The sequence below is a fragment of the Lepisma saccharinum genome, chromosome 5, assembly GCF_977018435.1.
Source record: "Lepisma saccharinum chromosome 5, izLepSacc3.1, whole genome shotgun sequence".
In the NCBI taxonomy this organism is placed as follows: Eukaryota; Metazoa; Arthropoda; class Insecta; order Zygentoma; family Lepismatidae; genus Lepisma; species Lepisma saccharinum.
Window position 1 is genome coordinate 80754033 of NC_139233.1, and position 14376 is coordinate 80768408.

Here is a 14376-nt window from a genome sequence, read left to right on the forward strand (position 1 = left end):
TAAATGGAAAATATGATGGCATAAGAATAACTGTAAACTTTTAAAAAATTAAATCATTATTTTCAGCAGTTTTCTTCATTTACTGGAATCTAAAGGTGACTTGTGTCCATAAGGTAATCAACACGAAATCTTAAGCTTGATAACACTTATTTACATGAGAATTGAGCATACTCACAGGCTTAAGATCACAATGGATTATGTTCTCTTTGTGAAGGAGTCGTAAACACTGGACAAGGGAATAGGCAAATCGTCTAATTAGGCTTAGGCTAAATCCTTGGTAGTTGTTTTTCTTGATCAATTCATACAGATTTAAGCTGAAATAAAAAGCACATGTAAGACTAAGAAAATCAAAGTATACTAAATTCCAAAAGCACCTTGAATTAAGTTTATAATTATTTTTCTTTTATTCGCATATGCACCTCAAACAGCCATTTTTCAATATAATTTAAAATTTGGTATATTTTAAACTGATCTAAGCATGAAATTATAGAAGAAAAAACTTGTTTCCATTATTTGCAAGTAATGGAATTTTATTCAACTCACCCACCCTCTTGCATAATTGCATTTAAGAATTGCAAAGTATGATTTTTATTTTATTTTCAGTAAATTGCACTGAGGAGTATCAAGTCTAGCAGTGATGGATCAATTGATGATCTCTTATTTTCAATTTGCAATATGTATTGTCTTGAAGTCATACTTCATATGCTGCATTCCATTTCATACACTTCTCACCTCTCGATACAACATGGCCAGTTTCAGGTAGAGACTGCCATTGGAAGGATTTCTATTTCTACTTCCCCACCCCACTCACCTCCAACCTGCTGACTGCTGGGAAGGTTGAAAGCCATTGGTTTAAGGTATCCAGTCCATCGCATAGGGACTGATAGAGAACTGATTTTCCTCATATTTCCATTCATTTCATCTGAGGAACTCAGGGGAGTAAAATCAATATTTACACCACAAATTGTATGCATTATAGCATGATAGTAGTCATGTGGCTTCAAGTAGCATTATTTATGAACTGAGATAGTATGTATTTTGTGTGTATACAATTATGTACTGGGAATATTTTCTATTTTTCAGTAAGGAACGTCATTTTAATACATAAGAAACAAACAAAAAACACTCACCCATTTTAGGAACATTATCTTTAACTATACTATCTGTAGCCTGCAAGTATGAGAGATAATCAATACATAATAATCTTAAATATGTCTATATGTGTGATGGGAAGGTTTATTGGAATAATGTTCAAGTGAAAAATTGTACAAGGGGAAAATTTCACAAAACCTCTTATCAATTTTGTCGTTGAGTTAATTTTTTATTTCTGGCTTTACAACTTTAATCGCGATAAAAATGGCTAATGAGCTCATGGAAGTGATGAGGGACAGTCATAAACTTCCATGGTGTACTAGGAAATTTGAACTAAAGCCCTTTCTTGCATGTGTCTATTGTTTCCAAAGAGCACTTCCTTAAATTTTTTTTGAATGTCTGTGAGTGTTTGCTTACATGAATTGGCACAACCAGAAAGTTTTTAAGGGTGGTCAGGCTGCTGAAAAAGAATTTTGTATGTTGTTATTGGTAGACAAATGGTAAAGGTGCATGTTCACACCTGCCATGAAGGCATATTGGGTAATGTGGAGGTAGAGCTCCACATATTCCTGATCTTGGGTATAGTTAGGAGGGTCACTATTTATATTTTGAGCCTTGGCAACACTGATTGAAGTTAGGCACGATTTGACGTTTGCACAGAATCGTCTGGCATTATTAACCATAACGTACTTCAAATGTTTTGTCAGTAGCTTCATTTGTGTTGTTTATGTTGCCCTGGAGATTGCGCGACAACAATAAAATGGAATTAACTCGTGAACATTTTCGTGCGATGATTTTTTACGATTTTCGACGTGGATTATCAAGACAAGAGTGCATCGATCAACTTACTTCCACATTTGGCGATGAAGCCCCATCCTTTGCCACTGTGAAATGCTGGTATAATGAATTTAATCGTGGCCGCCATTCGCTCACCGACGAGATTCGCGAAGGTCGTCCAAAATCAGTTGTTGTTCAAGAAAACATTGATGCTGTGCAAAACCTAATACTGCAAGATCGTCATGTGACATACTGTGAGATTCAGGCAACCATAGGCATTAGTTCCACCAGGATATATAAAATATTACATGATCATTTAGCTGTGAGAAAGGTATGTTCTCGTTGGAGAACATACCTTTGGAAAAACTGCTTTGACAAATGGTTCGAACGAATGCAAAAGTGATAAAGGAGAATACTTCGAAAAACAATAAAGCAGTTTTCAATGCCAAATTCCTGTTTTTTCATTGTTAGGCTCAAAATATAAATAGTGACCCTTGTAGGATGATGCGACATTGGTAGACAAATGGGAAAAAAATAATTAAGACGAGTTAATTTTTTAAGAAAATAAAGTCCTAAGGTGTTATGACCTTCATAAGACCCTTTTTGAGTTGGAATTTGTTTATTTAGCATCTCTGTTATACATACTTATTTAATTGTGACTGTGAGGAATGACCTACTATAAAGTTAGATGCAAATCATGTTTAATTATGAAGTAAAACCTCATAGAGAATTCAGGTATTTGCAGATACACATAAATAAAATCCAGATTTTGTGCTAAATTACCACTTCAATTGAATTAGCTAAATTATTTTGTCTATATTGAAACAACACTGCAATCTTTGCATTTGCGGGATAGTGTTAGTGGAGATGTAAGAAGGTTTAAAGATTTACTGCCACAATCAGTGCAAATCACTGCTTATTTTGCTTAACAAATATGAATGCTACAATGTGCTAGCCTAAGAATGTTGGCAATGTTAAAGTACCTATCAATAACGTAAACAAACTGTTTAAGAAAATAACCACTAACAGGAATATCAAAGATAAAGAAAACAAAAATAAAATCATTGAAAAAACAACAAAAGACTAGGTAACATCACTTCTAGATAGGTTGGAGGCAGGAAAGAAAGTGGCATACCAGTTTCAGGGCTAATGTTTGAAGCATCTTCTTGTTTGGTGATATGTTGCCAGTGCTTCAGGTCATATTGGCACTGTTTTATGACTATCTAGCATTCATTCTTATTTTCTCTTAAGTAGCTCTCCAACTGTCTTCATGATGCTGTGATAATATCGAAATTTTTGGTGTTCCCATTAGGAATTGAACCCAGCACCATTCACACCAAAGGTAAGAGTTCTAATTGCCCTGCTATGTGGAAGCCCAATTGATTTTTCTATATCACACTTACTATACATACACCTGCAGTGTATTTAATTATTCTTAGAATTTGTATCATGGTTGCCATTTTCTGTTATGATATAATTAAGGCCAGACAGACATACAATAATTATTTCAAATCTTTAAAACATAATGATAATTATGCAGTAATATTGTACTATTAATTCTGACATGATTGTGCTTCCAGATTCAGTAATTTCAATTATAAGTAACACTTTCCTGAAACTAATCTAAACTCCATGGTGCAACAGCCATTTGAGAACTGAGGCCTTCCAAGTGGCTCTTCGTTGGGTGATGCATGCTCAGTGACGTCAGTCATGATTTATGGTGTTAAAGACTGGAGGTTGTTACTTCTTATTTTCAAGTAGTTCCACAATTGTCATAATGATGCTGGGTCATTTTTTTTTAGCTCTGAGAATTGAACCCGGAACCATTAGTACCACTAACCATTTGGCTCCGTTTGAGTCCTTAACATTTTCTTACAGGTCCTAAATTCACCAGACTTTTATTTTTTATAATATATGCACCTTGCATTTCAAATCCAATGGTTTCTTTGTGCTTGTTCCTTCATCTATTTTAACAACTGATCGATCATTATTTTATCAATTGACCAATCACCTTCATTCTAGCATTAACTTTGAAAGAAAGAAAAGGATATGAAACACAAAAATACAAATATATATTAGTAAATGTTTCTTTTCAGTAAACATAAAATGAAAAATGAGAAACTTCATACCTCATGAGCTCAAAGCTGATACAGAGATGATTTCTGAAGTAAAAGTACTCAAGCATGTGTATCACATTGTGGACTCCTTCTTTGTCCTTCTTCCGTAAGTGATCCAAGATTCGTACTTCGACAAGAGCTTGGTGATGGAACCTCTTCTTGTTCCTGTTAAAACACACAAATATAAATGCATAAATATAAATAAATACTTGCTTCCTGCATGGCACAAGAGCCACGTAGCTCCCACTAAACATTGAATTTAGTAATTCTTGTACTAAAAGGCATGAGTACTAACCATTCAGCTACACATGAGCTCTCATATAAAAACACATTCTTGCATGATACTAAAATCTAATACAATTATACTTCATCAAGTTATATATGAATTATAATAACATTCATTTAATTATTTTCAACATTTTGTCACATTACATAGTACAGGGTGGGCACAAAGTCAGTTTCCCCAAAACAAGTAAGGAAAGAAAAGAAAGAAATAAGCCAGGTATCAGCAGGTTTTTTTTTTTTGTAATAGGACTGGCACTACTGTGTCTCTAGGACTGGTAACCATGTTTTCGTACCTTGTTTTGTTTACTGTTTGTTGAAGAGAGTTGTTTACTGAGTGAAGTGGTTATCTTGCATTGCAGGTCTTAAGATGAATCGCAAAGTAACAAAGGAACAAGGTGTTTTCGTGCTACAAGCTTGGTGGAAACACAACAAAAACACAAGTGTGGTGACAGCAGAATTCAGGAGAAGATTTCCAGGTGTGGAACCACCATCACGTCAAGCCATGAGAAACCTGAACCAACGATTCGAGGCTACAGGTTCTGTGCATGATCTACAGCGAAGCAGATGACCCCGAAGTGTACAAAATGAAGAAAACACTGCACACGTTGCTCAGAGATGTGTATCCAGCCCAAAGAAGTCTACCAGAAGGCACGCAGGGGACCTGGGAATGTCACGTACCTCTGTAAGGAACATGTTAAAGGATTTGAAGATGTAACCTTACCAGCCAAAGCTTCTGCACGCGCTACACGAATGTGATCCGGACCGACGTGTTGAGTTCTGCGAGAGGTGTATCAATTGGAACGAAGCTGACAGAGACTTCTGGAAATAAATTTTGTCGACAGATGAGGCCTCATTCAAGATGTAAACAGACACAATTGTGTTTATTGGAGTGATAACAATCCACACAAAATTATGACGGAAGAGTTAAACGTCCCTGGTGTCACTGTTTGGGGTGGTATTTGGAGTGGTGGTATCATAGGACCATTCTTTTTTGAAGGAACTGTTACCAGTGACACATACCTTCAGATGTTACAGGATGTTGAGATTCCAGAACTTGCCAATAACCCTCATTACGAAAACATTCCGTTCACGTGGCAACACATTTTAGTGTTGTTGTGAGGGAGTTCTTGGATCAACATTTTGATGAATGGATTGGTTGCCGTGGTACGACAGATTGGCCACCACGTTCATGTGACCTCACACCATGTGACTTCTCCATGTGGGGTATTGTCAAAGACGAAGTGTTTTCCGAGAAACCGCAAGATTTGGTTCACTTGCAACAGCTAATCGAACAATCATTCAAGAGATTGCATGACAATCCTCAATTGTGTCATGATATTTGCAAATCAGTGCTGAAGAGATGTACCTTGTGCATTGAACATGGTGGGGGACAGTTTGAACAGTATTTGAAGTTAAAACGACACTTGGAAGTACAATAAAGATTGTCAAGTCACCTAGGTTCCAGGTTCTTTTATTTGATTTCTTCATTTATTGGGGAAAGCGACTTTGTGCCCACCCTGTATATTGATTTCTACTTCTTATACAGAATGTCTCATCTAACATTGCAGCCTGAAATATCTCGTGAACAACAACAAATATTAAAAAACTGTTTTCGCAGATATATAGGTATGAGAGGGGCTCATGAAATTAGTGGACACAATACGTTCAACTACGTAAGGAAATACGATTTTCAACACAAACTTAGTTTTTTTATGGAAACCCCATTTTATTTTCAGCTCATTTGAAAGTACGGAAAAAATCATTAAGAATGGTGTTTGTTACATTGTAATACGTCAAGTAGTTCTCAAGTAAATGTAACCTGAAGTTGACGCTTGAAACAAATATTCTCACAAGTTGATTCGTGTGTCGTAACATGCATATCCCCCCTTTTGATGCCATTCGTGTATCGCAACAAACACGTTACTCTTCTGCATACTATGCATTGTGCTTAGGAAAGTTGTTATGTTTCCAACAACTGCGGATTGTACATAAGTAAACTCTACAAATTATCTAAAAGGTTCTGATACATCTTTCTGAGTTATCAAATAAGGGTTTATTAAAAAGTATAAATTTTAAACATTCCGCCATCAGTTACATACATAAATGTTAGTACCTTAACATCTTTATAATTTTTAATTGGCGTTCATTTATTTACGTCATAATTTTTAGTACATTGGAACAATCAGCTCTTCTCGTTTGGTCATGACAAATCTTTAAGTTTTCAACTTTGAAACTTAGCAGCTTATACATTTTTCCTTCAAATTGATTTATCAAATTTATCAAATAAAGCAAGGATGTAACAAAGTACACTGATTAACGAGACGTTTGTGATAGTGTACGTATGTCAGAACTGTTGCTGAGAAAATAGTATTTTCAGACTCTGAAAAGGCCGGGATGATACTTATCTATGGCGAATGTAGGAAAAATGCAGCACATGCGTGCAGGTTGTATGCGTGACGACATTTGCGCTCGGCTCTGCCGACCGGCATAGTGAGGGATGCGCCTTCATGCTCAACTTCAGGTTACATTTACTTGAGAACTACTTGACGTATTACAATGTAACAAACACCATTCTTAATGATTTTTTCCGTACTTTCAAATGAGCTGAAAATAAAATGGGGTTTCCATTAAAAAACTAAGTTTGTGTTGAAAATCGTACTTCCTTACGTAGTTGAACGTATTGTGTCCACTAATTTCATGAACCCCTCTCATACCTATATATCTGCGAAAGCAGTTTTTCAATATTTGTTGTTGTTCACGAAATATTTCAGGTCGCAATGTTACATGAGACACCCTGTATAGTCTTCCTTGTACAAGGAATTTCTTTTTTTAAAAAAATTTAATATTATTAGTTCATTATTCTCTTAAGCTTAATGTTTGAAACAGTTTGTTAAAGCTTACCTAATAATTTTTATGGCTACATGTTGGTTTGTCTTGTGATCTAAAGCTTTTATGACTTGGCCAAAACTCCCTTTTCCTATGACTTCTAGGATTTCGTACCTGTAGGCTATATGATCATGCAAAACCTGAAATGAAATGTTTAGTTAGTAAATGTTGTAAAATTCAGTTGCAAGAAACATATCAAGGCACAAACACAATTAAATATTGAAGTACGTCTTGAAGCTTTCCTGGTGAAAAATGATGAAAAGATTCTCTTAGCCTATCGACCAGGTGAGTTGTGGTTGATAGCCTAAGAGAGTCTTTCCACAATTAAATATTGTTAAAAATATGACTACAAATATCTAATATGGAGTTCTTTAAAAAGTAGAAACATAATCACAATTTTGGAGACTTCTTGACTTGTGTGCTGAACAGAGCATGTCCATACTTATATCAGTCCAGGCCTTAAAAGAAAACAACACACAAACAATTGAAATACCACCATTTTGTTGGCTTCATGCCAGCATTGTGAAGGTAAAAACTGAGTTAAGATTATATGGGTAAGAACGGATGTGCAGACAGAAGCAGGTAAGGGCATAATCACCACTGTTATCTTCATTACGCATGTTTAAAATTGTGATCTCAAATATATCCACCTATGGTCTTGTATTTTTTCTGTAACATACATAAGCACGTGGAGTACATCTGTCTCCAAACCCTTTAACTATCTTAAGGTATGAAATACAGGGAAATGAACTGGGGACTCCTTGACTGCAAAGTAACTACCATAGTAGGCAATGATAATTTGACATTATCCATTGTCTAGTGCTTTTAACTAAACTTAATCTAACACTATATTTCGAGAGAGCACCTCTTCTCTCATCTTCACGTGAAAAAATTATTTTTGCCAGTGATAGGTATCGAACCTATGACAGACCTGTGAATTTACTACAAATCAAGGTACCCCGAGGAAACTCTGTGTTAAAATAAGTATAGTTAAAAGCACTAGACAATGAATAATATCCAATTAACATTGCACATTAATGTAGAACCATTTTCATATTCAAGAGAATTATTAACCACGACCTTCTAGAAGAGTATTGATACCAATGCTCTCTACTGGGTCAATTCTTAACGTGAATAAACAGGCATTGTTAATCCAACACCCAGCCCTAAATCAACCTTTGAACTCCTCTGAAAATTTACAGTGAATCTGATATTCACAGACAGGAGGTGCAATTAATGCAGTACAGCTTCAAACTAACCTAAAACAAGTTTGTCAGAAAAAAATAATAAAAGAGTACAAAATGATTTTGTGAAAACTGCCTCCTGGCAGACATTGATGCAACTGCGCATTAGGAACAAGAGGCACACAAAAATGTCAGTTTCTCATAAGATTGCAACAGCAACGTTAGTTTTTTGAATAACACCAGTGACGTGCAGTGACGTCGACACTTGGGGTAGCAATCAGTGGCGTGCTCAAGGGTGGCTTGGTGTGGCTCATACCCCTCCCCCCTTTAGGGCTCAGTATTCCTAAAAATAGAACGTCAATAACGGGAAAAGATTGAAAAATGATGAATGAGTACTAAAAAAAAGTACACATCACCCCCAGCCCCATTTGAAAATAAAAAGATTTGATTTGACTACTAAGCCAGAGATCCTGGGTTCGAATCTCGGCTTGGCCATGGGTATTATTTGAGTGTGTCCCTTCAGCAATTATATTGTATCATCTTCGCGATTAGCCGAAAGTGGTGGAAAAGCGAAGTAATATAAACCAAATGAAGCAATCAATCAATGATTTGACTTGATTTTTGTTACTTAGCGTCGCTTTTTTCTCACATTTTGTTAATTGCGAAGATGATACGATAAATTAATGAAGGGACAAACACAAAGAACACCCATGCCCAGGTAGGAGTTCGAACCCGGAACTCCTGGTGTCCTAGCGAGCTGTGATAACCACTCCCCCACGGTTGGTTGATTTGGTGTTTTTAGTCCACTTTATGCACAGAAACAAAACAGGTAACAAAACACACTTTTTTGTAGTTTCTTCAATAATATTCATTTGGCTTCTTGAGTTCTGAGATAAATTTTTCATTTCAAATTATTTCATTATTCACTGCAGAGTACAACACAGGAACGAGAATGCACGCTCATCACTGGTTCGAATTGTTCGAGGTCCCTTCATTAATTTCATCACATCATCCTCATTTTCGCGATAACCAAATGTGGCAGAAAAGCGAAGTAAAATAAACCAAACCAACAACAATATGGATGTGTGTTCTCTTGCCCAAATAAATACATCCGTTGGAGGCCAAGAGATTAGTATATATATAAAAAAAAACACTACTAAAACGAGAGCGAGAGAGAGCCTGAGCAAATATTTGTAATTTAATCATTATATGTTCCATATTTGAAAAGAAAAATAAAGAAAGAAAGCATAACATTATTGTCTGCACATAACACGTTCCCATTTCATAAATAATACAACTACATCCATATTATACATACATATTGTACAATGTGTAAAATGTTGTAAATACAGAGAACATAAGTACTGCAGAAAACTTTCCCTTGAGTTATTTAGAGGATTTACAAAGGAATCGAATGGAAACCAATCCCCTATCTGTCCTATACGAGATAGATTGAGGGACCTGAAAGCACCGGCTTTCAACCATTGCAGAGGGGGCGAGGGGGCAAGGGAGGTAGAGGTAGAAATCTTCCCTTTCCCTTCGGAAACCTGTTTCTACCTGGAACTGCTAAGGCGTAAGAAGAGCAAGCTAGGCCAGTTTTGTCCGCGGATCACACCGAGGGACGAGAAGCACGTGAAAAAGAAAGTGTTGCATATGAACGAACTGTGGCTTTAACAAGACAATAAATATTGAGATTTGAAAATAATTAGAGATGTGAGATTAATTAATCTATCTCTGCTAGACTAGCTACTCCTCAGTGCACATCACTGAATAACACAGTATCAGTAATAACTTCATTAAACATGAACAATATTTTTTTGAAAGCCCTGTATATCGTCTACAATTTTTAAAAGTCACAACTTGCAGTACCAAAAAACACCCTAATAGAGAATCAGACTAACATTACTACATTCAAAAGATGACATGAAAGTTAATAATTTTATATTTCTCACCTTATTGTAACTTCCATTTTCATCATCGTAACCTCCATTTTGTGAGCCACCTTCTTCACCATGGATCTTGCATGCATCCAAGCCCAGATACCAAATCTCCGGATACCTCTCTATTTCTGACCTTTCGTAGTCGGTAATTCGGTTACCATAGTATTTCAGTGCATCTGGAAAGGAAAGACAATATATAATAAACAAAATGGCCAGTTACTATCCTCGAAGTTCCAATAATGTATTTATAGTAGTATTTTAAGAAAAGAAAAAAAGGTAGTACAACTGCAGTCAATGGCAACGATTGGGTGCCAAAACTGGTGGAGGGAGGCAAGGAACGTTTACTTGGTAGACAAGGCTTATCATTAAGAGGCCATAGTACAGGGACAAAAAGTGGTGGCAACTAACCTCTCTAATCGCCGCCACTGACTGCAGTATTGGAATTAATAATTATTATAATAATAATATCATACAACAGCAACTTCTACAAATTAATATGAAACCTGGAAAAGTGGTAGTAGGACATGCTCTGGAAATAAGAAAACCAGAAAAATAATTCGATTATTTCTTTGGAGTAATAAAAACTTGATACTCGTCCACAAAGCAAATTCTAACTGTTCAGCACATCTGCTGAGCTTGAGATGATAACATTTCAAAATGAATTTGAGCATAAATGGCGGACTTAAGAATAGCTACTATGTTGGTAACACGTACTAACAAGTTTCTCCGGTCCTATATTATGTGTTGGGAAGTTTGATACGTGTTTACCTATCCGTATTGGGTTTAGACGTGGGTTTCCATACTTATGGAACACCCTGTACATAAATATAACTGTATATATGTACGCACAATGATTTATTTATAGAAACAATGTTAGCCCCCAATTTTGCACTGGAAACTGAAGCACTTGTATATGATAATCAAATACACAAAAAAGACCCCTTGTGAGGCACGGATAGAAATCTCTTGCACCATATAGTAGCATGTTTAAAAAATGGGGTCCTTCTTGGATACAGCCTAATCTACGTAGTAAGCCAACTCGGACAGTTCAAATATGTTCCGAAATGCTTTCAGTTCTGAAGAATTACGGGATGCGATATGATCACTCAGCGCCGGATTTTTATGTAGCCAGAACGTGAGAAGCAAGTACGTATGTAGGGAAAGCCATTGAAATAATATTTTTGTAGCATCCGGCCATTTCCTTCATTTCTGAACTGTATTTTGGGTTCATGTTGATTTCTGGGAAATTCCGTGAGGGTCATCACCTGAACTGCTCGTCTGAAGCCTCTCTTTCCACAATCGGAAGAGATTGTTTGAGAAATCTTACAGCAGTTACGAACAAAGTACGCAAGACGGCATCGATTTTTACAGCGTGATTTTCATGACTGATAACAAAATTAAGTGGAAAAATGACGGGCCTGTGACAATCAGATAAAAATTGCCACTTTTTTAAGAATTCATATTTTGAATATTTGTCACTATCTTTCTGCGCTAATCAATGAAAACTAGTGATATGGCGGAAATACACACATATGTCCTCTGACTACATGCAAACTAGGTCACTTCCTGCCATTCCCAAACCTGAAAGTTTACTTCCGCAGCAGCATATTCTCCACCTGTCCTTTCCATGGACAAGATCAAGCCACCCTTGACCATCCTTACAATTTCCTTCAGGCCTGTATTAATATTGTCATTTCATCTTCTTCCTGGTTTTCTATCAGGTCTCTTACCACCAGGTTTCCCAACAAAGATCGTGTAAACTATCCTACGCGTGCTACATTTTCTTTCTACCAAAGTCTTAAACTGTCATATATCGACAACAGCAAATGCCGTAAGGTTAATATTTGTGAATATTACATATTAACACACGCGCGCGCGCGCGCGCACACACACACACACACACACACCTGTTTTTAATGTTCTATAATTTAGTCTCCTATTTATTTGTAAATCTGTTTTTGAGAAAGCGTAATAAAATTGAGGGAAAGGGGGTTCACTTTTTCAGATTTATCTTGGAAACCATCAGGAATATTGAAAAAAAAAGTATTCCTATCTTTCTGAAAGCATCTAAAATAAGCTATAATTTCAGCTATACTCACTTATCTTATCGTACTCTTCCTTGTTAGTCCCGGAACCTACACACAGAAAACTAAATGCATCACATTTGATGCACCAGAAACGCATTTTTGTATGTCGTTTGTAAAGGTAGCGCCAAAATGGATCATATGGTGCAAGTGAGTATTTCTCTGTGTCGATCTGCACTTTAATGCAGCCATTGATGCAGCTTCCTGCATCTTTCTTAATGATACACTTAAACATTTGGTCTGATGTACACATTTTATGCATTCTTTTGTTTCAATTAATGCATTCATTTTTCTGTGTGTACTTGCCTAGCCTTATATCTGCTCCTGACGTGTTTCTTGAAAAAGTACCCGACTTTATTACGTTATATCTTCACTAACATCTTATTTGTGAGGGATGAGTAAAGAAGCAGGTATTCTCCAGAATCTAGTCATTAAGTGTACGATGCATATTATCCCTTTGTTTCCTAACTGCTGACAATGTAATCATAGTCACGCCTTAGCGATGAGTTTCTTCAATGCCACAGCCCGCGTCACCATTTCTTTCCAAACATACATCCCACGCACTGGCTCTGGTGACGTCACGCTTCGCCAATGGGTTGAAATCTAGCAGCGCCATCTCTTGTAAATAGTTTGGCCCAGAAGTGAAAGCAGGCGCTTCCTAGCGGGCGATACCAGAACTTCTTGCAGACAGTAATTCATAGTGCAGAAGGTTTGCTGCCTTAGTTCAACATCTGCCTGTATATACGTTTATCTGTGCTTATACATTTAGGTGCAGAGAACGTCATGTAAACTTACCAGAAGGTGAAAGAGGTAAACGTCTACCCTGAGAATCGAAGCGCGTTCCTTCCGACTTGGTGCTAATGTTGCCGTTTCGCTGTTGCGTGGGGACCTCGATCCCCTCCCCCTTGTTGTTGTTGAGCACGGGAAACGTCGACACGGGGGTTGCGTTTGTGGAGCTCGTTCTGGACTCATGGTGGAGGTTCAGTCGGGACGACGATATACTCTTTCCGTTTGTTAGGGAAGGTAATTTTTGCTAGAAAGAAAAGAAAAATAACGTTCATTATTCAGTCACATTATAGTCCAAGAACCTAACCTAACCAATAAACACTACATTACAATAAAAATGAAACACGAAAGAGAAAATGGTAATATAATGTGCACAATCTTCATAAACTCTCATTTAATATTAGTAGTTTATTTTTAACTGCCGAGCACAGTATACAGTAAAACCTAATACAGCACTAAGTCAGGTAAGACAAAGTACAAAATTACATGGAGAAAATATGTAAGACGTAGAATAATATAGTGAGAGTAACATATTTACATTTCAAGTTATAGTTTTCAACGAGAACTTCTATTATATCTCTGATAGTTATAATTATTTATTTCCAATTCAATTTTCTACTATTAATTCGTGTCTATAATTGTTTTTATCAGTTCACCACGATTGTTACTATTTACTGACATAAAAGAATTGGGAACTTTGTAAGCAATAGCTCATGAAATAAACACCATCAATCTTTGATGAGAGCATATTATGTGCAAATACAATTATTTTGTTACTCCTTCACAAGTATAATTAATGTAATATACAGACTTTCCCTTTGTTTTTCTCTCTCTTTCTCTCTCTCTCTCTCTCTCTGGCTATAGACCACTCCCTGGTCAGAGAAACGGCGAAGGGTAGAAGGGAAGACAAGAGTCAGAAAGAGAGGGAAGAAAATTGTCTTCTCTACTCTCACCCCCCCCCCCTTACAAGAAATGGGCGCTGGGCGACGAGAGAGTTCTCTTCCCCTTTCTTTCACCCTGCTGTTTACCAACTCTCTAAGTATGTGGGTGGAGGGAGGGTGTGGTCCCCATTGGTTCAGGAAAAACACTCCAGATTTTAGCTATTTCCACCACCTTCCTTTTTCTGAGACAGTGAGAGAGAAATAGAGGGAGAGGAAAGAGAGAGAGAGGGGGAGGAAATCCTTTCAAACACTAATTCTCTGTTGTTCCAGTCGCCTCGGTGGCC

General features: G+C 36.8%; 1 protein-coding gene across 1 annotated transcript in view; it reads right to left on the reverse strand.

The window, feature by feature from the left end:
• LOC145987908 (uncharacterized) overlaps nucleotides 1-14376 on the reverse strand; it is a 278188-nt gene that overhangs the window by 25136 nt on the left and 238676 nt on the right. Inside the window, exons 4-8 of the mRNA XM_083122713.1 lie at nucleotides 13161-13398; nucleotides 10294-10457; nucleotides 7173-7297; nucleotides 3999-4151; nucleotides 176-314 (exon numbers count right to left, since the gene is read on the reverse strand). Coding sequence (XP_082978839.1) covers nucleotides 176-314; nucleotides 3999-4151; nucleotides 7173-7297; nucleotides 10294-10457; nucleotides 13161-13398 — 819 coding nt within the window. The remainder of the gene's footprint in view (nucleotides 1-175; nucleotides 315-3998; nucleotides 4152-7172; nucleotides 7298-10293; nucleotides 10458-13160; nucleotides 13399-14376) is intronic.